At 42.3% G+C, this 27713-nt stretch overlaps 1 protein-coding gene across 10 annotated transcripts in view; it reads right to left on the reverse strand.

The window, feature by feature from the left end:
* Positions 1–27713, reverse strand: part of Stard13 (StAR-related lipid transfer (START) domain containing 13) — a 390686-nt gene that overhangs the window by 52198 nt on the left and 310775 nt on the right. For 9 of the 10 annotated variants that reach the window (NR_153382.1, NM_001359985.1, NM_146258.2 and 6 more), the window contains 2 exons: positions 5709–5780; positions 3035–3116 (listed from right to left, as the gene is read on the reverse strand). Coding sequence is in view for 5 of the 10 variants with exons in the window: in NM_146258.2 (NP_666370.3) it covers positions 3035–3116; positions 5709–5780 (154 nt within the window). In the remaining 5 variants the exon portion in view is untranslated. Of the gene's footprint in view, positions 1–3034; positions 3117–5708; positions 5781–18852; positions 19035–27713 lie in introns of those variants that run through there. The other variant, XM_006504922.4, reaches the window with a different exon arrangement.

A 27713-nucleotide genomic window follows, 5' to 3' on the forward strand; every position in this document is an offset into this window, starting at 1 on the left:
ATCCACACATCAATTTAGGGCCAGTGAGATGGCTCAGTGGCTAAAGGCATTTGTCACCAAGCAGGATGACCTGAGTTCAAGTCCCAGTCCCCAGAGGATGAAAGAAGAGAACCAACTCCTACAAGTTGTCCTTTGACTTCCACATAGGCGCTATAGCATGTGTGTCCTGGACACAGACATATACACAAAAATGCACAGGTGTATATCAAGGTGACTTGATGAAGACAGCTGTCCAGTCCTTTCAACAAGTAGTTGGAACAATCAGACACAGAATGAATCTTGGCCCAGGCCTTGTACTTACTAAGATAAACACAAATTCAAAATGCACAGGATAACATACTTAGCACTTCATCTCAGGAGGTCATTTTTAGATACACTCTTAAATATACATGAAATAAACAAATTTGGCTAGAATAATTAAGAACCTCTCCCATTCTATGATAATATTGAAAAAGATCTACATTCTGGCAGAAAAATGTTTACAAGAATGTATCTGACAAGAGAGGTATCTATAACAACAACAAAATCTCTCAAAACTCAGGAATAGAAATTATTCAATTAAAAATGAGAGAAAGCTTGAATAGATATTTTGCAGGAGAAGGTAGGTTGGTGAGACATGGGAGGATGTTTAGTTTTATTGGTCACTAAGAAAATGAACATTTAAAATCACACTAAGAAAATGAACATTTAAAATCATAACGCAACCACAGCCAGATACCAGTTAGAATGTCTACAAGCAAAACAAAAACATACTACCAAGGGCCAGGTAACTGGACCCTTGTATGTTGTCAGGAATACAAAAGAACAGGGCCACTTGAAACTCTTTATAAAGATAGAAAAGATTTGTCCTGAGCCCCCACAGTCCCATCCTTAAGATTTTACTGAAAAGAAATGTATATTTACGCTCACACAAACCACATATATCAATGTTAGGGTGTCTTTATACCCTCAAACTGGAGAACCCCGAAGTCTTTCTGTACAGTGGAAAGGAATATATTTTTGAAACAGAAATTAAAACGAATTAAGAACATTACACTGAGTGAAGGAAGCCAGACAAAACCAGCCATATCCTGTTCCATGTCATCTCTGCTATGTCCTGATGGAGCCAAAATGTAGGCACAGACAATAAATCTGTGGTTGCCAGGGGCTGGGAGTAGGGGAAATGGTGGCTTCAGGAGCAATGGATGGAACTTTGTCAAGTCTTGATTGCACACTGGTATTAGTCCATATTGAATATGTGTGTGTGTGTGTCTAATGCTAAATATAAGTCAATTTATAGAAAACAAATTTAGAAGACTTAATGGAAAAAGATAGTAAAATATAATTTTGAAAATAGAAATTACTTTTTTAAAATGCCAGCCAACAGGAATATACTCAACACTTAGAGAAAAAGCAGCCCGTGTTCCTGAGTGGAATGAATGTTTTTCCGGAAGGATCTGTTCATGCTGCAGGTGTGCCTTCCAGATGGAGAAGCGGAAATGGAACTCTTCCAAGTCAGAGCTTTGGAAGGATCACAAGGAAGTCATCCATTTACCCCACGGGTTCTTACGAAGGCACAGACATGTACATGTTTCTCTTCTAGCCTAAATAGCCTGTGTCCACTCATTCCACTCAAATATATGATTTTAGGTATGTATGTATGTATGTATGTATGTACGTATGTATGTATCTATGTATTTTAGTGTGTGTGTATGTATGTGTGCATGTGCGCACACACACATGCCATAGTGCATGTATGGATGCCAGAGGACAGCTTTCGAGATTTGGTTCTCTCCTCCAACTTTGTGGGTCTCAGGAATCAAACTCAGGTAGTTATGCTTGGTGGCAAGTGCATTTAACCAGCCAGCCAGCCCAAGTTTATGATTCAGAATTCTTCCCTCTTTTAAACTGACAGGCTTGATACATTAAACTTAAGCAGACACACAGGACTGTCTTTGTGAATAGCAGAGATGAACACAAATCTTTTTTTTTTTTTTTTTTTTTTGATCATATAGCAAGCTCAGAGCACAAAACCTGAGGTCAGGGATCCAGCATACCTAAGATTATTTACACTATTTGGGAATGCCTTGGTATCTCTATGCTCATCATTAAATAGTCATGCTTACCAAATGCAGGACATATAAGGAAGATCAGTGGACTGAGGTTATCAGTATAGGATCACCAAGTCCTCTCTATGTGGCCCGAAGACTGAAAGTGTCCTGCGCTGACACCTACCCTAGCTCTGACCTCTTCCCAGAGTGTTAGCCACACAACTTCAAAGTTCTATAGACACAACTGACCTTTCACGCGGAATTTGATTATCTAAAATACAGATTCTGTCGGATCTTTACAATTATGAGCCCAAGTTCAATGGTTTCTTATTGTTCGTTTGCTCATGCCTCATTGCTTCACCCAGGCTTCTACAACTACTCTGCGAAGTGCTTGAGAGGAGAGAATTCTTCATGTATACATTTCTGCCTCTTTAAAAGATTCGTTACACGAGAAAGGTTTAAATAAGTCAATCTGCCAGTGTATTTACTTGGCCTTACGTATTCTGATTTGAAGATATAACCACTTGACTTTATATATGTTAAAAAAAAACTTAGGTCAGGTTGAACATCCTCAAAGGGCATCTCAGACATTGCCCTGACAACACTTGAGATGACCGACCCTCCTGAATCCTTCCGCCACCTCAACTGTGCTGTCTCCTTACTGTCCTAATCATTAGCTCACATTTAAAAAATGGCATTTAACAATACTCTGAAATATCCACCCTTTCTCTTTTTTCTCTCCTCTTCTGTCTTTTCTTCTCTCTTCCTCTTACTCTTTTTCCTAATCTAATGTCTGAAGTGCCCCCCAAGTCCCTGTTTAAGATTTAAACTCTACAGAAACAGGAACTGAGCATCCTCAGGGTACCAGGACCAACCAGCAACAGTGACCACAATAAACGTATTTCCAAAGTTGTTAATGTCAACCTTTAACTTTGTGCTGCCCAAAATAGAGACAGACCAAGGAAAGAAACCAAAACCAAAGATACTTCACTCATCTGGCTTACCTGCAAAGAGGTTCTACAAGGTCCCTTTCAAGAAAGTCATGGTCTTTTTTGACGGCCGCAATGTTGATGGGGAACTGCGAATCTGAGAGAGAAAGGAGAAGACAGAGGCTTATGCCTTTGGCTGCATGAACTCAGGCCATCAGGTTCTGCACAAATCACCATTCTTAATTCCTAAATCTTAAATCACAGTTACTGCTTATTGTTATTGCTGACAGCATTTAAAAATAGCACAGATTATTATTATTATTCACAGAAAATGCTCTTGAGAGTGCAGTGTAAGTGCAAACTATGAAAACAAGCATCTTAACCTTGGGCAGGATTGCATGCCAAGGGCCCTTTAAGCCCATCCTTATCTGACATTCCTCAGGAGGACATGAAGAACAGCTCCTGCATTCTTCCTATTCACCACAGGACAGATGACTTCATAGAATTCTTAGTTTAGCAAACGTTTTTTCCTTCAAAAAGGACATTTCCAAAAACAGCCCAAGTTTAATAGTCCCAGATCTGATTTCCTTCCTTCCTTCCTTCCTTCCTTCCTTCCTTCCTTCCTTCCTTCCTTCCTTCCTTCCTTCCTTCCTTCCTCTTTCCCCCCTCCCTCCCTTTCTCCCTTTCTTCTTTTGGTAGCAAAATTTTCAGTCATCTTGAAGTCCCTGAATTGATGCCACAAAAGAAGAGATTCCTAGCCCATGACTGTTCCCCAAAAGAGGACTCATGCCAACTGGGGTGGTAACTGTCAAAATCCGGAATATGGCTTTCATTTTAGGTCCCTCTTTTACATAGGAAAACCTCTTGCTATCACTTGACATAATGGCCCAAGGTCAACTTTCATGTTGGTCACTGGGACAGCCATGGCTTCCTCTTTTGTATGCCCCATGTCTTCCCAGTTAAAATGAAGCTAACGTTTCTAAATCCTCCTCTGGGTTGGAAGCAGACACTTCCCCCCATCCTGGGCACACATCTTTTTCTCTTTAGAGCATAGGCTACACAGTAAAAGTTTAAACATACTGGCATATTTACTTAGCTGTAGACATTCCAATTGGAAGACATAACCCTTGCCTTTATAAAAAAGAATCCACTCAAGTGGATGAACTCAAAGTATTTCCCAGTGACTGAATCTCTCATGGTCCCCAGTGAACGGCACCTCACTCTCCTGTCACGTGATTATACATCACAGCGAGAAACCCAGAAACAGGAGCCCAGGTGGCTGGAGAGATGGCTCAGTGGTTGAGAGCACTGATTGCTCTTCCAGGGGATCTGAGTTCAATTCCCAGCAACCACATAGTGGCTCACAACCATCTGTAATGGGGTCTGGTGCCCTCTTCTGGTGTGTCTGAAGAGAGCAATGGTGGGGTATTCATATGCATACAATAGACAAATAAATCTTAAAGAAACAAAAACAAAAACAGGAGCCCAGGGACTCTAGTTTTAAGTATACACTACTTCTTTGCTGCGTTGCTCTGGGCAAGTAACATTCCCTCAACTGTAAAGTAAGTATCACAGTCATGAAGGCTACTTTACGGCAGAAGTGTGAGTATTCACTGAATATTGGTTTTTGAATAATAGCAGTTACAGAGCAAGCTCTGCTGTTTTCATTATATTTATGTGATATATATATGTGTGTGTGTGTATGTATATATATATATATATATATATATATATATATATATATATATATATATGTATACCATGTAGCATGTACATGTTTCTGAGCTATAGCACATCTTAGATACTTATGGACTGCTCACATTAAATCTCATAGTACCTATAGCATCATATGTATATGTATATATGATTCATCAAGAATCAGAAAGGCTGGGATTTTTTAATTTCCCATCCATCCATGTAAGGACAGCGAGCTGCTTGTTTTTCTTTTGTCTGGACACAGAGACATGTCTGGGAAGAAGAAATCTTAACTGAGAAATTTCCTCCATGCTATTGGCCTGCAGACAAATATGTGGGATATTATCTTGATTAATGATTGATGTGGGAGGTTCCCACTCACTGTGGGTGGGGCCACCCCTGTGCTAGTGGTCCTGGGTGCTATAAGAAAGCAGGCTGGGCAAGCCACAAAGAGCAAGCCAATAAACAGCATCCCTCCTTGGCCTCTGGATCCATTCCTGCCTCCAGGTTCCTGCCCTGCCTTCCCTCAGGGAAGGAGTGTGGCCTGAGAGCTGTAAGCTGAAACAACCATTTCCTTATTTGGGTCATGGTGTTTGTCACAATAGCAGAAACTCTAACTAGGACGAGATCGCTTAATGTCCTGGGCTTTCCCTTCCTAATTAGTAAATTGCTGGTAGAGAATAGGAGTTGGGGATTGTTTAGATTTAAACTATAGCAATCAATCAATCAATCAATCAATCAATCCTTTTCCTTCCTTTCCTTCCTTTCCTTCCTTTCCTTCCTTCCTTTCCTTCCTTTCCTTCCTTCCTTCCTTTCCTTCCTTTCCTTCCTTTCCTTCCTTCCTTTCCTTCCTTTCCTTCCTTTCCTTCCTTTCCTTCCTTTCCTTCCTTCCTTTCCTTCCTTTCCTTCCTTTCCTTCCTTTCCTTCCTTCCTTTCCTTCCTTTCCTTCCTTTCCTTCCTTTCCTTCCTTTCCTTCCTTTCCCTCCCTCCCTCCCTCCAGGCAGGGTCTCAGTTGTCAGTTCTCTCTGTGAAAAACGGAGAAAGGCTCACATACCTTCATACAGCTGAGCGTACTGCGGGAACCCGGCAGCTCGGAGCCAGTCACATGCTTCCTTCGCCTCAATTTCTAAAACATACAAGAAAAAGAACATCGTGAGTGTGACAACCTCAGTCGTTCTGGTGTGTTCCGTGCAAGTCATTACAAGGCGAAAGTCAGTCTACCCAGAAGGAGGATGCAGAGACTGTGCAGGCCACATGAAGCACCGTTCTGTGTGTGCTTGGGTTATCTTCCTTGTGGAGCCATAGTTATGGATGATAACCAACCTCCCAGGGCAGAACACAAAGGCTGAGTGTCCCCTAGGGAAAAATACCATCTTTATGTACCAAGGAACTAGGTGACTAGGGAGGAAAAGAATGGCTTATTATAATAATTATAATCCTCTTTTTAATGGGTCCTTTACAATTTTCCAAGATAAGCCTGAGATTATTTATTTAGCTTTACTTTAACTCTCCCATTCAGGATCAAAAAATACAATGGAGTAGTCTATTTTCTCACAAACGGAGGCATTACAAAAATCCAGTCTTACCGATGGTTTTAATTCCCAGTGCACTGCATGAAGATACTCATTGGTCAAGAATATTGGACTGATTTCAAACTCAGAGTGCAGAGGTAAGAGGACCCTGAGGCCTGAGTCTAATGGAGCTGCCAGAATGGAGAGGGCCGCACCCAAGAGGCTGGTGGGTCCTTTGGGTGAGAATTTGTGGGATGGATACACCAGCAACCCTCCCTAAGGGAATCTGGGGTGAGATGGGCGGAGGGACCGTGTGTAAACCAGGCCATTCTCTGACCTTGTGAATTCTGGATTATTTCTCAACCACCACACTCTTAGATAAACATCAGCCTAGGGAAAAGAAGTCCATCTGTCAAAAGTTCAGCTTCTCCAAATAGAAGTAAAAAGCCCAGGGAAATATCCCAACCAAAGCTCTCCTAGACCACGGGGTGCTCCGTCAGTGAGTTTCCGCTTGTTTTCCTCTGCAGACAAAACTTCCAGTAAAGACCTTTCTTGAATCCTTTGCACAAAACCCATCTAACATGGGCCACAGGCCTGAGACTGGGCCCTCTCACAATAAAGGCTCATCATGTTTGACGTGACAAATCCATTTAATTTATATTAAGAAAACAAACCAAAGGCCAGATCTTAGCCCCTAAAGATGTGCTTCCTTCTGTCAGTATCCCTAATCTGTTCCCACAACAGGGACAGAAAACCTTCAAGTTCTGGTTTTTGTCTGAGTTGAGAAGTTTCTGCTAATTCTGACCAGCATGGATTGCGTATTCATCTCCAGTTTCAAGCTGCAGACCGGCTGCCTAGTTCAGCATGAAACAGAGGGCCGACATGAGAAAACAGTCTGGATTTCCAGACTCGCTTAATTTAAGCTCAGTTATATGAGTGGGTAAGGAATCAAAGAATCCTACATTTTCTAGTGAATCATAGCAATCCTATGCATTTTTCTGTTTTACTTTTGTTTGTGCTATGATTAAATCATAGCTTCAAGCAAGAAAGTACCAGAGAACCAGCAAATGAAGACACAGGGAGACCTACAAGTTAGGTGCTTTACAGCATACAGGGATTTGGAGGGAATTGGGAATTCAGGTAAACATAGGACATTAAACCCCTGGAACTAAATGATAGCAAGATGTGGGGAAATTAGAGAGCCAGGGATCTGTCTAGAAAAATCTCTGGGACTGAGAACTATGGCCAGGAGGAGGGATGGGCAGAGGCAAGGTAGAGAGATTCCACATAAAGTTTCTCCAAACCACTTTATTTTCCCCCAGTAGGAACATTGATAATGAACTGAAATACCATTCATACACAAACACAAATAGTCAAACCTTAATTAGAACCAGTCTCTGTTAGCCATTCAAATGAACTATGCTTTTAACCCTCTTATGACAAGGTTTAAGGTTTCATACTCAAATCACTGAATTGCAAGGAGTAAATGATAGCAAACTAGAAACTGCCACTCACCAAGCCACAGTGAGAAGGTCTTTTAGACAGTTGCTCTTCATACACAGCTGCCTTTCTGTTTGCCTAAATGTCTACCAAACACTCACTGTCCCTTTGCATTCTCCAGTAAGATTCATTCAGTAAGACACTTTCCTACTGGAGGACTTCTTTGGTTATAAGGACACATAAGGTTTAAAATGAGAGTATAGAAAGGACACTGCATTATGGTTGGATGGGAATCGTGCCTTAAGGGATCATGAATGTTTGGTCACCACATGGTGGTGGTGTTTTGGAAGGTGGTAGAACCTTAGGAGGTGGTACCGAGCTGCAGGGGGTGGGTCCCTGGGGGATGGGTGGGTGGGGTTGGCACTAGGGTTATAGGTCAGCCTCTTTTCCATTGACCTCTGTGTTCCCCAGACTGTCTCGATATGAGCAGGCCTTTCTCCGCCGTGCCGAACCGGATCACCTCAAACTGTGAGGCCAAGCAGATCTCTAAAATTCATTCTTTCAGGAATTTTGTCACTATGGTGAGATGAGTTACTAATATGTTAGACAAGTGGAAACTGGGAGAGCAGGGAGAGTTACAATCTATCAAGAGACAAAGGTCATTATGTAATGATAAAGGATTCAATTCATCTAAAGGGCATAACAGCTTTGTATATGCACCCAGTTTCAGGCAGCTTGGCAGGAAAATATGAGGAGAGCAGAAGGGAGTGTGGCTGCTGGCCTAAAATCTTGACATCTCAATCAAAGAGCAAAACAAACCCACCAACCATCAACAAAGCTATATATCTTTGTTGTATAATTCCCACCATGAAATTTCACTTTGACCATTGAGCTGAGTTGGAGAGGCACCTTACAATGTCTGTGGCTCACCCACTGTTCCTTCTAATGCCTATCAGACAAACGCTATTTCCCCAGGGCCTTCACAGTGGCCAAAACACAGGAAAATTAGAAGGGAGTCATATTGCCAGTGCCATTTCACAAGGCTCTATCTAATGGGATTTAAATGACACTTGATGAAGAAAGCCGTGGGCATTTATTCTTTAATGTGCTCTTAGTAACCATCAATGTATTATGCAAAATCATTTTGTGCCATTAAAATCACATCGGGCTATTCTGTTTGTTCCCATTTTCAGCCCTCACCTCTCCTTGTAGCAGCTCCAGGAATGGGTCAACTCATAGAAGCTCTCTTGCTGAAAACACAAGATATGTGGGGGTGGGACCCAAGAATGCCAGTGGAAAAAAGGGCCCACAGACCTCAACATTGGACTAGAGATGTACCCTTTTACCTGCAGGGATATGACCCAAGAGTCCCAATGGATGCTGAAATTCAGATTGTAGTCTAAACCCAGTATATGCCATGACTTTTGATTCAATAACCGAGATGGCTTCCAAGGGACTACCAGACAGGTAACACATACGTTGTTGCCCATGTGGGACAGTAAGGCGATTCCCCCCACCCAGGGCGATACAGTGGGACCTATAGCACTATGTGAGATTTCACTGTGCTCCCAGGACTCCTGAGTTATTTCTGTTATTTTTGATGATGTTGTTCAGTGGTTTATGAAGTAGACCTCAGGTACCTGATGTTATGGAAAGAGAAATCAAAAGGATTATTGTTCTTTGCTGGGGAGAATGTAGTCCATTTGGCCAGGTATCATGGCAGGACTTTTACAGAATTAAGTAAGGAGTGTGTGTGTTAATATGGGTGTGCACATGTTCAAGTGTGCAGTGTGTGCAGATACCCACACACAAGTGTGAGAATGTGGGGGTCTAAGGTTGACCTTTCTTTGTTGCTGTCCACCTGTTGCTTGAGACAATGTCTGTCTCTCTCACTGAATCAAGAACTCAACATTTAGCTAGACTACCTGGGCAGCCCTCTACTGTCTTTGTACCGGTATGCACCACTGAGACCGGTATGTCCTGGGATCAAACTTACTCATTGAGTGCTTTACCAATGGAGCCCTCTTCCCAGATCCTCCTATATCAGTTTTGTAAGTATTCCAGGTAATAATATCATTTGACTCTACAGCAGTTATCTAATTTTGTGCAATGTTCTCTTGGAGGATGCCCCAAACCCTATTTATACATGAACCCAATAGAAACTATGCTTCTCTGTCAGATGACAGAGCCAGCCCCCAAGTGGATAAAAGACAGACAGAGACCATACATAGCCTGGGTACCAGGGACAGAGGATGAGTCAACGCTGACCGGTTCTCATAGCAGAACCTCTTAATGTGAAGAACCTCTTCTGGTTTGTTTAAGGGAGGCTGACCACCCTGTGTTCCTAAAAAGCCTTCTCCCACTGTGTAAACAGAGGAACCCTATGGTTTCATGTCAACTGCATTTGGGGGCTGAAAATAATTTAGCTTTTTGGCTTTTCATTTAGTCACTGGTCTGTACAAAAAACAAGCAGGCTTCTGATTGGCTTATGCAATAAGTTCAGTAAGCATCTGTTTACTGGCTGGGTACTCTCTTGCGTGACCTGACTGTGATTCCACTTGACAGGAAGTCACAGGCTTATCCTCACCTGGGTACCAGTTCTGCTATGCTCAGTGTGACTCCTCACTGGAACTACAGTCTCTTGCTTAGAGTGAGAGAATCTGTTCATAGACAGACCTGGTGGGGGTGGGGTTATGGGGACCTATTGGAGGGGGCACTATCTCAACAGAGCTAGAAAGCTGTATGTTCCTGTGGGTATGATAATAAAGGCACTACAGAAACAAACATCTGACTAGTGATATGTTTTTACAAAACAGTATTATGTTTTTAAAAAAATAATTGTACAGGTTCAGTTTTAAAAACATTTATCGAAGAAAACCCGAAAGGTACAATCTAAGAAGAATTAACTCTTGTCCTATTACCAACACATAATTTAATGCATGTTATCTGCCTGAGTGGTGACATCATAATATCTTAGCTTGACTGCTGCTCACAAACATAATTATACACTGTGAGGATGTTCCCATATAATGATGTTATTTATAAAAACATGAAACTTACTTTGTTGGGAATGATTTGTTAAATATGTGATACTGGAATACCACCAAGTTGCATTTTGCTGTGGGCTATAACTACCAACGTAGCTGAGATAAAACACTTCAGTAAGTCCTCCCCAGTGCTAACTGAAGGTGGAGAAGGCTGAACATCTACGGTAGAGAAGATTTATACAATGTTGCTAAAAGGAGATACTACTTAGTGACATAGGTGCAAACAGTGGCTGTACCAGGCTCAGGATGGCCCTAGTCAAAGCAAGAGCTTTACTGAGCTCCAAGGATTCTGCTGCACAAGTTTGCAGAGTTCCTTTAAAGTTACAGATTTATTGTCATTTATGTATTTATGTATGTATGTATGTATGTATTTATTTAATGTATACAAGTACACCATAGTTATCTTCAGACACACCAGAAGAGGGTGTCAGATCCCATTACAGATGGTTGTAAGCCACCATGTGGTTGCTGGGAATTGAACTCAGGACCTCTGGAAGAGCAGTCAGTGCTCTTAACCACTGAGCCAGCTCTCCAGCTCTGTCATTTTTTTAAACTGGTGCTCCCATCAGAACAGAAATGCCTAGCTAAGTGCTTTAAGTACATTTGGGTCCATGTGCTCTCTCTGGATAGCACACAGTCTTTCTTAGCTATCCCAAAGGCCAAAAGTAGTCTTTCCAAATAACTAAAAATTCAAACCAGAGCCACATTAGAATGAATTATCAGGAATCTGGCTGGCTAGGAGGAACCAGAGCTCCTCTACTGTGGGCTGGCTTTATTACTGGGGTTTATTACTGGCATATTCACGACCATTGTCCTTACAAATCTCCTGCAAACTCCACAGTTGGGCTGGCTCTAGTGTGAAGCAGCCACTCCCTAAGTGTTCAGGAAACCATTTAACAGGAGTGATTCAGGAAAGTGGGTTTGGGGAACGGTGCCTTCTTCCTTCCATTGAACCGGCAAGCATATTGTGCATTGAGTTCTTAAAGGTCTTACTAGCAGTGAGGGATGGCTCAGTTACCACAAGATGTCTCCTTGAATACAATTATACAATTACCAGTATTATGGTATCTGGAAGGTGTTAAGATTTCAACAGGCTCGTAGTTATAGGTTTAGGATAATTCATAACAATGAGTTAGGTTCATGATGAATGCACTACTTAAGGCAAATGACGCCTTCGCCTTTACAGAGAACTTCTCAAGTGAAGGCCCTGCTTATTAAATCTGTATTTCTTTGGCCAGATACGAGGCGGATTCTGTCCAAATTAATGCCAGGCTATCCATTTCATCTCTATATGGCCGTGAATAAAGTGCTCGTTAAGATTACACACTTCCCCAGACCCTTCTCCCAGGAGGGCTTTATAAACTAAATTACAGGTATAGGCAGCATATTATGGTTTTCTCCACCTTCAATTTCGCCTGATGTCAGGATCCATTATTTTTTCCTGCACTTTTGTGAATCTGTATTAAGTTTGTTTTAATGTTTTCAAATACCTGAATAATTCATATACATGTGTGTGTGTGTGTACATACCAATATGATTTTCTGTATAATATTTTCTTTATATGTTATTCTAAGTAATGATGGGAAGCTAAAATACAGGTTATTTAGGGCAAATTTAAGATTACCAATCATTACGTTTTTCAGAACATCAAGTCCATTTATAAACACCTATCTTATCTCACCATGGTTTTAAGCAACCCTTTCCTTGATTCATAACACACTTCTGTCATCAAGGTCATGACCCAGAGGAAGGTGAAACCCGGGAGTTCAGAGACACATACTATTCTGTGGCACCTAACTCCATCCTGTCAGAACATAAACGCCCGGCTCTGAACGAGTGTATTTCTTTCTCCAAAACCAGTCACATGCTGATAAAATATTCCACCACCCATTCTTTGTTTTTAAGATTTATCTTATTTTTATATTATGTGTGTGTTTGTGTGTGTGGGGGGGTATCTTCTCATGAATGCAGTTTTCATAGAGGCCAGAAGGGGGCATTGCATCCTCTGGGGCTGTTGTGTGTAGTTCTGAGGCACCATAAGGGTGCTCAGAACTGAACCCAGGTTCTTGGTAAGAGTAGCCAGCACGTTTAACTGCTGACCTATCTTTCCAGCCTCTCCATCTCTCCATCCCCCAATCTTATTAATCTTAAAGACATATTTAATTTTAATTGTGTGTGTGAGAATGTGCATGTGGAGGCCAGAAGAGGGCGCCAGATCCCCCTGAGCTTGGGTTCCAGATGGCTGTGAGCTGCCCAGTACAGGTGCTGAGGATTGAATTCAGGTCCTTTGGAAGAGCAGTGAGAGATCTTAACCATGGAGCATCTATCTCTCCAGTCCCTTAAACAATTATTTTAGCTAGCGTGTGTGTGTGTGTGTGTGTGTGTGTGTGTGTGTGTGAGAGAGAGAGAGAGAGAGAGAGAGAGAGAGAGAGAGAGACCCACAGACAGACAGACAGACAGGCAGAGACAGAGAGACAGAGAGAGAGACAGACAGAGAGAGAGAGAGAACACACAAGTGAGAGAACAAAAGCAATTTGAGTGTACTACAGCACACATGTGGAGAAGCATTGAGGAGTTGGTCCTTTCCTTCCACTGAGAGCTCTTGGGATCAAATACAGCCTGGCAGGCTTTAGCACCAAGGTCTTTCTTGACCAGTTGAGCCATCTTGTCTACCCTTATACAATCTACTAATAAATCATTATTTTTTATTTGACAATTCCAACAGATATCCTTTCAATATTCTATTGAAAGATATTCTAAATGGCTAAATAATATTTCCACTGCCATTAGTTTAAGACCCTCTCTTCTTATCATCCAAGGCTTCCACACTCCCCAGTTTAAAATAAATTCATTTCTCCTGAGGCTTTTGTTCTAAGGAAAAGAGAAAAAGAAAGTATGCGTGTCCTAATGAATGAATGTCACAGGGTACTTTCTGGGGTGACATTTCCCATGTTATTTTACATCCTGGATTAGGACACATCTCATATGGTTCTGATTTATATTCTCAGCAGACTCACAGAGGAAATTCCAAGTTTATGCATGGAGCTCTGCTTCAATGATGCCACAGGGATGCCTTAAACTAACACAAGTCAGGAAGTTCAAGGTCAAGGGTGGACAGAACCAGTTCCCATCTCTTCCGTCCTGGAACTCTTAGGTATTTAGACAGCAGATACGTTATGTAATAGTTGCTCCCTTATCTCTGAACTCCTGTACGTGTATTTACATAATTTCCAGAGTGAATTTCACTTTAGGTGTGTGACTGATATTTTTTGACCGCTGAAGTCTCAAGGTTTGCCTTGGAAAAAGAGAGAGAGAGAGAGAGAGAGAGAGAGAGAGAGAGAGAGAGAGAGAGAGAGAGAGAGAGAAAACCAACAAACAAGGCTAAATAAGGGAAAATTTAAAAATTAACAAGTGAACTCTGGTAGATTACAGACTCCATAAGTCTGTATTCAAGATATTCAAACACATAATATGACCCCTGTTGGTGAAATTAGTAAATTCGCTAAAAGTGAACATCAGAAGCATCTCAATAGAGAAGGTGATCCCACTTTTATGCAAAGCTAATGTTACTGTTTTCCAGGGAAGTTCAAACAAACAAACAAACAAACAAACAAACAAACAAACGATGTATTCTAGCTTCATTTTCATTGTTTTCTTTCTCATTCAATCATATACTTTCGTCTCTAAAGAGAGTCTGCCACTTTATCCAGAAAAAATGGTCCTGACTTTGAGGGCATAAGCAGACTAAGGGGATGCAGGGAGGGAACAAAGCTGACCTTGGCTGGAAGCAAAGGCTCAGCTTAAATTCCAGCCTCAGGTCTCATGACCTTGAGTAGGCTAACTTACAGGTCTCAGCTTCCTCAGCTATAGTAAGATTAAAGGACAAATCTCTCCTCAGAGCATCACTGTAAAGCCATCCCACAGGTACAGGAGAGTAGCCTTTGCTACTCTTACTATGGAGGAAATGCTGATTTCTTTTTTCTTTTCTGTAATAGACAGAGGTGTTTGTAACTACCCCTACCTCTGCCCACTTAGCTCTTCATTTGTCCTAAAAACAAAAACGGAAGGCATTGAGATATTTATTCATCCTACAGACAGTTGTGGAGTGCCTCCATGAGAAAGCCTCTGTTAAGGGCTGTAGAACACTGCCTGGCTCCGACAGAAAGGGATCAAAGTCAGGCAGATAAGACAAACAGGTTTCCTTACAAATGAGGGAAGCACACCCCTGAGGGGGCTGCAGTGTTCTCCAGGGTACACAGCAAAGGGTGTGCATTTCAATTAGGCGGTCACAAAAACCCAGCAGATGACGTGACATTTGACTCAGATGGTTTTACATGGAGAGCCCCCTTGTCTGCGTGTCAAGAGCCTTGGAGTCTCGAGAGCTCATGCCTTCCTGGCAGCAGGTGCTTATGGGTTTATATGCATGTCTGTTGGAGGGCCCTGTGGCCACGTGGTACCTGTCAGCCCACATCCAGTTCCTCCTCTGACAAGGCACTTAACATGAGTCATTCTGTATTCCACAGAAGGCTGTATTATGTGTGGGGAGTCATAAATGAGATGTGACACTTTGAAGACTACAGCAAGGCTTCTCCTAAATGGCTGTGACTGTGGGAATATGAGTGCCAGCCCGAGGTAGGCGGTTTTGCTATTAGAATGTACAATGTGCTTATTGGTTAATAAGTAAAATATTAGCCTCCATATGCCTGATACACAGTGATCTCAAGGTCAAAGATGTCTTAAGATAGAGCCAAACACAGCAGAACCTTGGGAAAAAGCTCTCTATCAGACACGTGGGCTTCAGTAAGGGAAACACAGTCAGAACATTGATTTTCCATGTCGAGGAGAATCTGAACAGATGAGTAAGAATGATAAAGGAAGAGGGCTTCCCGGGGATTAGTGACTTGGAAAAGCTGGGAGCTGATGTGTGGCCCAAGGTCACTGACCTCAATAAGAGGTCCCAAGTCTGCCCGGTAGGCATCCTACCAAGTCCATCCTTATTGTGAAAATATACTAGGGTTCTGTGCTTGGGTCTGCTTTGTAAGAATGTAACATGCAAAGTCATTTAGACATCGTGCAAGTACACTGAAATTCAGTTACCTTCATGCCATAGAACTATTTTGAGTTTATGTCTAAAAGATTATAATGAATGCTGTCTGTCTGCTCAAACTGTAACTACTGTCGAACAGAAACTTTTGAAAACAGTTCTTCATGAACTTTCATTTTTCCAAAGAAAATAACAAGTAAATACACACACACACATAATAATAAAAAAAAAAAGATAGGAAATCTGTCCTGGTCAGACTAATGGATGATCTAGAACTCTGTTTTACAATTACTAATAAGTTTTAAAATGTATTCTATGTCTTTCTGTGTGTGTGCGTGCCTCTTTGTGTATATGCCTGTGTCGGTCTGTGTGTCTGTCTGTCTCTGTTTCCTTTTTTCTTTGTCTCTCTGTCTCCCTCTCTCTGTGTGATTGTTGTGTTACCGAGGCTACTCAGATTATTGTACCACTACGTGCAGTGCTAACATTTTGCTCAAGAAGAAAACCATGTATCTTGGAGAAGTCAAAGATGGCCAGTTCTGTTCTATTCTGCATCATGTGATCTATCAAAATTTGAAACGTGGAGAAATAATCTCATTCTCTCTCTTTCTCTCTCTTTCCCCCTCCCTCCCTTCCTCCCTTCCTCCTCCCTCTCCCTCCCTCCCTCTCTATCCTTTCATTCTATAAATATATAAAGGACCAAGCTACAACTATCCTTGAACAATTATGTTGTCTAAATTATGACATCATAGATAAATAACACCAGGCTGGATGCTAGACTGAGTCTTCACATCTGTACTTTCTTTAAAAAAAAAAAAAACCACTCTTAAAACATTTACCTGTTTTGTATTGTGTGTGTGCATATATTCGTGGAAGTCAAAGGACAGCTCGAGGGAGTCAGTCCTCTCCTTCTACCATGTAGGTCCTGTGGATGGAGCTGAGGTTACTGGGCTTGGCAAGGGCCTGCATATACTAAGCCTTCTCACTAGTCCACATCTCTAGTCCATAGGCTAAGGTCTTGTTAATGGTTTGCATTCACTGAATGTTGATGGAAGGCATGAGTGACCCTATTAAAAGCAAACTGAAGATCTGGAGGCCAAGAAACTCAAAGATATAGCTGTCAGATACTCAAATTCCTCTAATCACACAGGTCTGTGCTAGTATGGGAAAAATGTATAATGAAGTACCTTGGAGCTGGGTAACTGTCCATGAAAAGAAGGTAACATGGGTCTGGAGAGATGATTCAGCAGATAAGAGCACCTGCTCTGGCAGAGGACCTGAGTGTGGTTCCAAGCACATATATCAGCTTGTAGCCATCATTAATACCAGTTCCAGGGTATCTGATGCTCTCTTTTGACCCTAAACACATGGTTCACATGCATACATGCAGACAGAACACTCCTGCATATTAATAAATAAATCTGCAAAAGAAGAAGGTATCATTGCTCTCCTCGTTGTGAGTCCACCTCTGTGGAACTGTCTGTGGATATCCCTGGGCAGCACATCTGGATGTTGCCCCATGGTCCTGTGCTGACTGGGACATTCATTCCTGCTGACCCTGATCCCTTTGAGTATCCCACCTGCATCAAATCCTTGAGAATTCCAAGCACACACAAAACTGCAAGGTTTGCTGTCAAAAGAGTAACTGTAAGAAAAGACTGAAGGCCACATGGTGGGTCGTGCCTGTAATCCCAGCAGCCCTGTGGTAGCTGAGGCAGGAGGATTGCTGAGAGTTTGATATCAGTTCACGGCCTCAGTTTCCCTATCTGCAAACATATATCCCATTATGCATACCTTTCAGAGAGCTATGAGGTGGAGGAGCCTACAGAAAGGATGAGCAGTTAGTTTACATTGCAATCCTGGCTTGGGCACAGGGATGTGATTTTGTTGTTGTTGTTGTTTTTACAGTTGTAGAATAGAATGAGTTGTTTATATTGACACTCATTTAAAAACCTGAAGCCTGGGCTGGAGAGATGGCTCAATGGTTGAGAACATTGGCTGCTCTTCCAAAGGACTCAGGTTCAATCCCAATATCCACATGGCAGCTGTACGCAACTCCAGTTCCAGAGAATGTGACACCCTCTCACACACAGACAGATAGATGTACAGTCAAAACACCAATGCGCATAATAAATAAGTAAATAAATAAATTCCTAAAGACATTCTTCCTTGAAATGAATCTTGTGTTCTTCCCCTATCAATATACAGCAGAGAGAAAACGTACCCTCAATGAATTTTACATTTTTCTATATGTAGTTAGAATGCAGTGTGCTCATACTTTTTTTTTTTTTAAACCAAAAGATCCCCTTCAAGTGTGAAGAAAATGACGCCCTAGGGAGATGTATGATTCTGCAGTTTCTAAAGCCCCCTGAGCACTCCGCCTCGCTGAAGAAGCTCACATGCAGCTCAAAGGAGAAAATTTCTCACTTTAGACAGGCCTGTTTATTCATTCTTTTATAACTGCCCCTCTCTGTACCACATGGCCTCTGATGCCACAGTGGGACCCAAAGGCTCGGCTCTAATAAAGCAACACACACACACACACACACACACACACACACACACACACACACACGGTCCAGGGAGAGCAGAGGGTAGCCAGGCATAAGATCACAGGACGAAAGCAGAATCTCTGCTCAGCAACATAAAAGTGTTGGCTTGCACACAAAGACATTCTTGAACACATTTCCATGATGCACAGGACGCAGGACGCAGGATGCCTCAAGTGCATTTTACTCAAGAAAGCAACTGATCTCATGCAAGGTGATGACTGCAGAGGCAGCCCGAATCATGCTCTCTTGTTTGTTATCTGTGGTTCTCGAATCTCCAAAGTGAAAATGCACACTCCCTGGACCATCATGGAAGTCCTGGGTACAGGTCTCAGGAGGTCTCTCTGTGCTTCCCAATTCCAGAGAGCGCCTAGGACGGGTGCCAAACTACCAGGGGTTTCCTGAACTGCCCCAACCCCACCTCCATCATCCACTGGATGTCACAGCCCATCCAGGATGACACTGTCACACTTCATCTAACCAGCCAATTCTCACTCGTTTAACTCCTCTACCTCCTTAATTTTTAGCTCGTGGCGTTACAATTCTGTAATCCTGCCACCCAAGGCTCAGGCTTCCCTCCCTCAACTTCCCGTGTCCTACCCGCACTTACCCCAGCCCTAGAAGTTTTGGTTTATTCCACTCTCCCGTTCCCTCCACAGCCCGCAGCCTCTGCGTCAGCCCAGTGCTAAGCACCTCAAAGGGGCTTGATTAATGTTTTCTTTCGCGAAGGCTGAGGAAGCTTCCAGCGTGGTGGCACAGACAGACATAGCTGGGAACAGATGATCGCCCGCTTTCCCACTTCCGGCCACCACCGAGAGCAGAAAGGAACCTCACTGGTCCCTAGTGACCTGCGGGGCCTCTGCGGAGATTCCAATCCTCCACACTTCCTCTCCCCATTGTTTTCATTCACATTAAAAAGAAACATCAAGAATTTTCATCAGAGCCTCCAGAAGGAAGATTCTGTTTGGAGTGGAAAGAAGCATGTGCTGTCCGATGAAGCAAACCCCTCAAGGGGACGGAAGTATAAGGCAGAGCGTGTCCCACTGACCCTCATTACCAACAGAGTCTTCAGAAGGGGATGAAACTCGCCATCCCTAAAGATGTAGCTTACGAATCATTCTTAAGTACCAACGGCCTATTAGCTTCTGTTGGAAAATTCCAGATCTTTTCTTACACACCCTTGAAGATTATAAACACAGGTTGAAAATGTTCCATGTGGCTGGGCATGTAGCTTGTTGGCAAAATCCTTGCCTATCACGTATGAAGCTCTGGCCAGATAGGCAAACCAAAGACAACACTTTCTACAGCTAAGTGTAGCCAAGATGAGGTTTTTAAGAGACCTCCACCTCCTGGGTACAAAGGCATAATGCAGGCCTTTAGCCGTCCATGAATTCTCTTGTTTTTAAATTTAATTTAACTTTGGTATTTTTGAAGCAGGGGCTTGCTGTGAAGCCCAGGCTGGCCTTGAATTCATTATGCAGCTCAAACTTGCAATCCTCCTGTCTCTGCTTCCAGAATGCATATGACCTCTTAAATGTTACAAAGCTCCTCTTCTTTGGCAAGTGTGGTTTCCATTTACATTCTAAGCTATATATTATTGTGTATTCCATAATGGCACTTCTTTCATAAAATGATCACAGCACCAGCCAGTTTAGAATATTCTAAATGAAGAATAAAAAGAACACACACTCTCTCAGGTTTACCACATTGTAGATTTTAAAAAATTCATCCCTGGCATGATGGCTTCTATTAGCGAAAGCCAGAGTCCACCTAACTATCGGTGGCTTTTGTCAGAACCTTCCCAAGAAGCCACTTCAGCTTTTCTCTTAGGGTGTACAAGGGGCTCCCTGTTTCCCGGCAGCTTCTGAGATGGCAGTTTGGGTCATCCTGGAACTGACATCACCAGTTGCTGACATTCCAATCCTGTTTTCTCCCCTATGGGGACACTTTTTTCAGACCTGTAGCTCACCCCTTACTACCCACACCTGACTCGTGGGCCACTGAGTCACTTCCTGTCTTTCAGACTTGCTGCTAAACTTCTCTTTGTAAGAACAACATTAAATACAAGTTTAATGAATATTGCAACAGAAACAGAATGGCCTTTCAACAACTGTAGGCTAATAAACACAGAGCCCACTGTGGGTTCCTGGAATCTTTTGAGGTTAGGATATGAGAGGGAATTCACCAAAGACTTATCGGTGACTTGGCCAGTGATTTCCACCTGCCAGTGATTCCCAGATGTGCCAGAGACCTCAGAGGTTGCTTGTGGAGGTGGCAAGCGCTTAGTGTATCCAGATGTAAAGACTTTCCCGCCTCCAGGGTGAGTGGAAGACACATTTGTAGTCGTTAGAGATAACAAGCACATTAAGCACAGAAAACTCTGCCTCATTGGATGTTTGAATCCCCAGTGGCCACCCTATGTCTGGAAAACTGTAGAGGTATAGCCAGCATTATATAGAATACACACTTAAAAATAAAAAATGAGTAGTTAGTTAGTTCTGGAGAAAATTCCTGGGTACTATTTTTACACACACACACACACACACACACACACACACACACACACACACACACCCTCACTCTAAAAATTACTCAAAAACTCTTTTGTCTCTTGTGTTCATTTCTGTTTCCATGGAAGCCACCCAACTTTCAGCAGGCACCACACCAAGCTAGATTGTGTAACGGCTGCTTTTGAAAAGGATTCAATTTTTCCCCTTTAAACGACTATTTCAGTTGACCTAAGAGGTTTCTTTTAGCGCTGTTTAGTTTTAGAGAATTAAGTGCATTTAAAAGGCAACTGGGGGTTTTCAAGACTTGAAGGGCAAATCCCCTAAGGGGCTCCCAGCCAGGTGGCTCTGTGTTCCTGACCCCAGTCTACCCACGAGGAAAGCTCTTGTGCCTGTCCGACCATCAGTCCATGAAAATGACAACTACGAGGGGCTTTCCCTTGATAAAACTCCTGCAAAAGCCTCTGTATGCCTGCATTTATTTTCAGTCTAAATTCAAGTTCTAGGCTGAAGATTCACAGCACTACTTGATATTTCTTTTTAAATTATTCCTTTTTATTGGGACAGGCAGAGTCTGTCAGGTATGAGGCAAAGATTCTCAGGTCTTGTATTCCTGCTTCTCTTATGGCATTTAAACAGGTTCTATTTCTTCGAATTTTCTTTTCTAAAAAATTTAACTGTCATGGGCAAGGAGCTTGATGTAGCACAAAACCATAAGGAAGAGTCACATACCACATTAATAGCAGGTACAGAGTACCTAAGCAGGAGGTTCCAGAGTAAGCTCATCTTTAAAAATACTGGTACTTGGCCAGGCAGTAGTTGTGCACGCCTTTAGTCTCAGCACTGGGGAGGTAGAAGCAGGAGGACCTCTGTGAATTCTAGGCTAGCCTGGTCTACAGAGTGAGTTTTAAGCGATTAGGGCTACATAGTAAGACCTTGTATCTCACAAACAAACAAACAAACAAACAAACAAATTTGCGTTCTAGCTATTTCTCAAGGCAAAAATAAATGAAATAGAAATAAAAAGTGTTACTTATTTTAGGTAAATACTTAAGGCAATATCAGGTACTAAATATTTAGGCATTGTTTAGATGCTTTTAAAGTCAGAACCTCTGCCGTCCTTCTGGAGTTGAACCCTCCTGGTTTCAGGATGCTGGCTGCTCTGCTCACCCTGGTTTGGCCTATGCTCGGTGCCCTGGGGTTTGGCAAGTGAGAAGTAGGCAAGTGACAAACCTGACTGAAACCAGCCTTTTAATGTTATTGTAAAAATGGCAGACCGCACCTGACCCTAGATTTTTTTTTTTTCTTTTTTGTTATTTTAGAATCTGGCTTCCCAGTGCTCCTTAGGATGAAAACAAGCTTCCTGTTGTGTAAGCTATACTGTGATATGTGAAGCTAAGGAATTCCTCTTTGGCTAAAGTTCTATCCTGGGCAGTGAGTCCCAGCTTGGGATTTTTTTTTTTTAATAACCAGAATGCGGTTTGCATAAAATGTATTACAAAGATGAACTATGAAAGCCAAAAGGCCAATGTTTTTAAGCATGCAGCTCTTGGCCACCGTGATGGACTAGCGGTGAAGGACGTGGGTCTGGGATGGTCCTGCTATGCTTGATATAACCATGCAGAAAGAAGTGTTTAATCAAAGCAAAAGCAGAAGCAAAACCTTCAGTTTCATTCCGATGCTCTGCATTACGCAAATTTCAAATAAAAAAAAAAAAAAGCTTTGGAAATTTGTAAACAATTTGCAAGGTATATTTGATCACATCATGAATTGCTCCTAAAGCAAAAATAGGTCAGAAATTATATCCACCTTTTCATCTTTTTAAGTGTTCGTTTCTTGGGAAAGCTTTGGTGATACAGCTGCTAAAGGTCACAAGAAGAGTGACTTTAAGATGATTTAAATCTACTTTTTAAAAATGATTTTATTGCTCGCAGTCTATAGTTTATAAGGTCAGAAGATGAAGGGGAACAAGACCTTCTAGAGTGCAGGGCTTTGATAAGGCAGGTTATTATTTCAGGGGTGAGTTGAGAGGGGTCTAATGAAGTGACTCCAAAGAGCAGCTTGCCAGCTGTGTGACTGTCTGCAAAACCTGACCCTTCCCAACATCGAGCCTTACCGGGAAGAGGAAGGCGCTCCGAAAGTCTTTGCAGAGGGCTGAGAATCTTGTGATTTGGGAAATGAAACTCTGATGTAGTACATATAATCAGAGACACCCATGCCACTGGGATAATGTCACAGACTCCAGAGAAGATAAGCCTTGTCCTTCTGTCATGGCTGCCTGAGGGTAGACAATGGCCACACCTACGCCAACTAGATGAAGGAAAACCCCCCGAGAGTGCCAGGGAATAGCATGGAATGCTGAGGTTTATCTGACTCTTGCATTGCTCGGAAAGCTTTGTTGATGAGCCTTGATCCCAGCGGTTGACATGACTTCATAGTGTGGTCTCTGACATAGCAGGCTAAGAATCTCCACAAAACCGCAGGCTCAGCTGCTGCCTCTTGGTCCCTAGGGCCAGCTCCGATGCATTCTTTCTCAATTTGGGGATGAAGTGTAACATTTCTAATTGCTCCCTGTTTTGTGATCCAGTTCTAACAGAAGCAAGCATAAAGGCATGATGCCGGAACGTGGGCCCTGAGTAAAGTCGTGTCTTTAAAGGTCATTCTGTTACTCTAAGACAGACCTTAGGGTGTCTAGGTAAGTAAATAGCCTTGGACAAATCAGCCATGCAAACAGGCCTAGGTGCTTGTGGCCTTGGCTGGCTTTCTCTGAAGTTGACTTGCAGGCATCTGTGACCCCCATTATCTGTTTATTCTGTTCCCACTGCACTTGACCAATGGCAGGCACACAGGGCTACACTGCACCTGAGTTGTCTCAGAAAAGGAAAAAGTTTTACAGCACGCAAAGGTACTTTATGGTTCGACCGGATATAAACACTTACAATAATTGTGGTAGTTACTAAACAGGGAATAGGCTATTTGGGAGCTAACAATATATCCTGACAACATAATGTTCTCTCTTCCTTTATTTGTTGAGATGTTGCCCTTTTCCAAAAAGGCATATTCTGGAATGTCCTCTTTAACATACTCCATTTGAGAAAGGTTTATAAGGCTCACAAAGTTTCTGTGATTATTCTTTTAAACAAAAATTTCTTCCTATAAACTGTTCAAATATTCTGCTAAAAGAAATCTATGTGGCTACTGTTGGTATTTCAGTTGTGGCATGATGCCCAACATATTATGTAGAATGCTCATTTAACCACCTCCATCAGGAGGAGGAAGAGACCAAGGATCAGGGAGGTTAAAAGAGGCGACCTAGGTCTTGCATTAGGATGTTGATACTTGAAACAAGTATTTTTTGTTTCCAGTCTTTGTCTATAACTATGAACTTTTCCAAATTCTTCTGAAGGAGCTAGACTGTACATAACAGATAAAAATACAGAAAAGTTTCTAATATAACTTCTATATGTATACACATACACACATATGCATTAATGCATTAACTGGTAATTAAATCACATAGAATAAGATGTGGAGAAAGGACATCTATAAGGAAGGGTTTACCAAACTCTGCTAAAAATAGAACTTCTTGTTGGCAAAAATGAGGAGAGAAAGTAGAATCACTAAGCAACATTTTCCAAAGGTCGTGGCAGGTTCCCAGAAGGCGCTACAGGAGACCACTGGGTTTCCTGTTGGACTGACATCCCTAAAAGATTTATAGAGGTGAGGGCAGGGAACATTTGATGACCATCAAAACAGAGTGCTCTGGCCACCTAGTCAAAGCCCCTCATGTGGCTTCTTGCTCTCCTGATACTCTGTGGTTGACTTTACTGACACCATTTTGGGGACAGCAATCAGAGCCTCATAGCCGTAGGGAAGCACACACACAACCAACGATGGTGTCACAATTCAAACCCAGACTAGCCTGAGCCTCAAGCCTTCCATCTGCCACAAAGCCAAGCTGATCAAACATGTTTTTATGGCTGTTTTTAGTTGCTGGCACATAGCATTTCCAGCAGGAGAATAAAACAAAGCTCTTGTGACTTGGGGACAGGGGAGAGGAAGTGTGTGGATCAGTAAAAAGGACAGGAGGCTAATCCAGTCAGTCACCTATACTCCTAATTAAGCTAAGCTATCTGCTAGCCAAGTCCTGCATGGCTCCACGGTGATTATCAAGATAGCAGGGACTTCAAATGGTATTGATAATAGACCATAATCAGATTATCCAACTTTGACCCTTCCCACCCCTGTATCTTAAGCAAAAATGTTCTTTTAAAGCTAAGGTTTCTGTGTTTTGTTTTCTGTTATTTACTAGTTCAGAGTGATCTTAGAGACCCCAAGGATGTTAGAGGCAACTTTCATTTACCTGTGGAAAGAAAAAGAAGTAATTCTTGCCGGGTGGACGTGAGATCTCAGAGATCCACTCACGCAGCCTCTTTCTGCCTTCTGTGTGGGTCTAACACTCAGTGGTCTCCACACAGCAGAAAAGCCACAGCAGTGGAGTAGTGGACACAGCTCATGTCCAATAAAAGCATTTTTGTTTATGATGTCTGGGCCACACGAACCTTTCTCTTTTAAAACCAGATATTTCCTGTAGAACGTCTGTACATGAAGAGCTTTCGTAAATGGACGTGAATTTAAATACGGAGAAATGGTTAATAATTTGTTTTGTGAGAGTTCTGCTTTTAAATTCTCTTTCTTACGGTGATGCTTTTTTATGTTTGTTCATTTCACTTTCTGTGTATCAGGGTTTTGCCTGTGTGTAGCATGTGCGCATCAGGCAGTGTCTGAGGAGGAAATATGAGGGCATCTGACACCCAGGAACTGGAATTATAGGTAACTGTGAGCTGCTTTGTAGGTGCTGGGAACTGAACCCAGGTCTTCTGGAAAAGCAGCCAGTGCTCTAACCACTGAGCAACCTCTATTCCCTATGGGTAGCTTTTGACTTTTCAAAAATATTCTGAGTCTTAAAAAAGCAACAACAAAAAACCACCACCACCACCACCAACAACAAAACCAACCAAAAACCAAAACCCTTAGCATGTATCCTGTAAACGTAGACCATTCTATGATGGGACCATTTATTTTAAGCTTGAAAGTAGGTTCATGTTTAGATATCATATTTTAAGATATTTAGCACAACGTGTAAAGTTTGCTTTCATAGGGACATAAACAGCCATGTTTGCTAACAGGGAACCTGGTAGTGCTCTGCTGCTTGTCATTATCAGGGAGAATATTGGGTGGAGTCAAAGTAGCAAAGAATTAAAATGAGAAGACATTTGGGATCCCCAGAAATATTCCTCATTTTGGAGAAAGTGAAATGTATTGTTTTCAACTAAAAAAAAAAAAACCAATAAACTGCTCTTTTAGAAAGGAGATTATATATGCTATTAGTCATTTTCAGCAGTGACTACGGTTTCCAGAAGCTCTGATTACAGTTTGTCTGGTGGGACAGCCCTCCCTTGTATAAACACATACACATACCCGTACTTCACATGAGCTGTAATTTCGCTGGAACTTCAAGGAAAAAGTTAAAATAAATAAATAAATAAATAAAACTCATATTTTCCCATGCTTTTTCGCTTCTTGTGTAAGAACTTTTCATGAGGCTGAAGTAAACTGTTTCATTTGTTTCCCTTTGTTCTTCCCGTCTTACTGGAAGCAAGCACGAGCTGGATGCAATCATCTTCAGCGAGAATAAATTTGGACGATGGAGATGACTCAAATCAACGACTAACAATTAAAATGTTTAGCTCTGCTGCCACTTCGGATATGCCATTTTAGGGCCACCATGCTCATCTATTCTAATGTGATGTGTATTTCCCCTTCATGGCAACCTTTAGTGCCATCTTCAGACTCATCTCTCTGCAACTTGGCTTTTGAAATTCCGTGGCAGTCAAAACACAAAGTGGGGCCTAACGATGCAGTGTGGTGGTTGAGGCCCTGCCCTCATAAGCATGAGGTGCTGTGTTCAATTCCCAGTATCACAGAAACAAAACCACACAACACCCTCTGTCACAAACAGCAGCAGCAAAAAGCAAGAAAATAGTAAAAACCCAACAATCTCCACATCCCCAACACGAATCGAACCTCTCCAGCCTCCTTTCTTGGAGCTCAACACAATTCCTAAGCCTGTCTGGTGTCCCAGGCACCTGGAGCTGACCAATATTTTCCTATGTGATGGATCCCATAGCAACCAGATTTGTGTCAGGGACACAAACCAGCTGTTTGAGTGCTGCCAGCCATTGGCTTCCAAAGGTTCATAACAGTGTTTAAGAACTCAGAAGTCATCATTTTTCAGGGCACTGTGTGTGCCTGTGTATGAGTGTGTGTGCATGTCCTAGCCACCTTGTTTGAGGAAGGGTATCTTGTTCTCCACAGGGTTGCTGGCCTGTGAGTTTCTGCAAATTCTCCTGTTCCCACCTATTTCACTAAAGGAGCACAAGGATTACACTCACTCAAGACGATGCCCAGTTTTCACATGGGTTCCGGGGATCCACCCTTGGTGTGAGATTCTCACATTGGTGTGGTAAGAACCATACTGACTAAGCCATCTCCTCAGCCCCAGAACATTAGACACGAGAGGAGAAACTATCTACACGGGGAACCACAGTTGCTTCCGAGCAATGCCATCTTGGAAAAGTGAGTAAGCCTCATGGAGCTTTAGTTTCCTGGCTGTGAAATGTAGTTGTGAGGTACCGTATAGTGTGGCTGGCAGATGGGAACCTTTTGGTGCATCTACTACTATTAAGGATCACATGGTACAGACTGTGAAAGCAAAGGTCTACAAAGCAAGGCACAGAGGAATGCATTAGAAAGCTTAGTGCTTCTATTTTGTGTATTTTACTTAAACGTCTTAACAAAACTGAATTACTTTGCCAGTATTTACTCTCAGAATGTTACGAAAGCCCTGTTGGTAGTTTCTGAAGGCGAGTGGGAACTGCGTGAGGCAGAGGGTTACTGTGTG

The sequence above is a fragment of the Mus musculus genome, chromosome 5, assembly GCF_000001635.26.
Source record: "Mus musculus strain C57BL/6J chromosome 5, GRCm38.p6 C57BL/6J".
In the NCBI taxonomy this organism is placed as follows: Eukaryota; Metazoa; Chordata; class Mammalia; order Rodentia; family Muridae; genus Mus; species Mus musculus.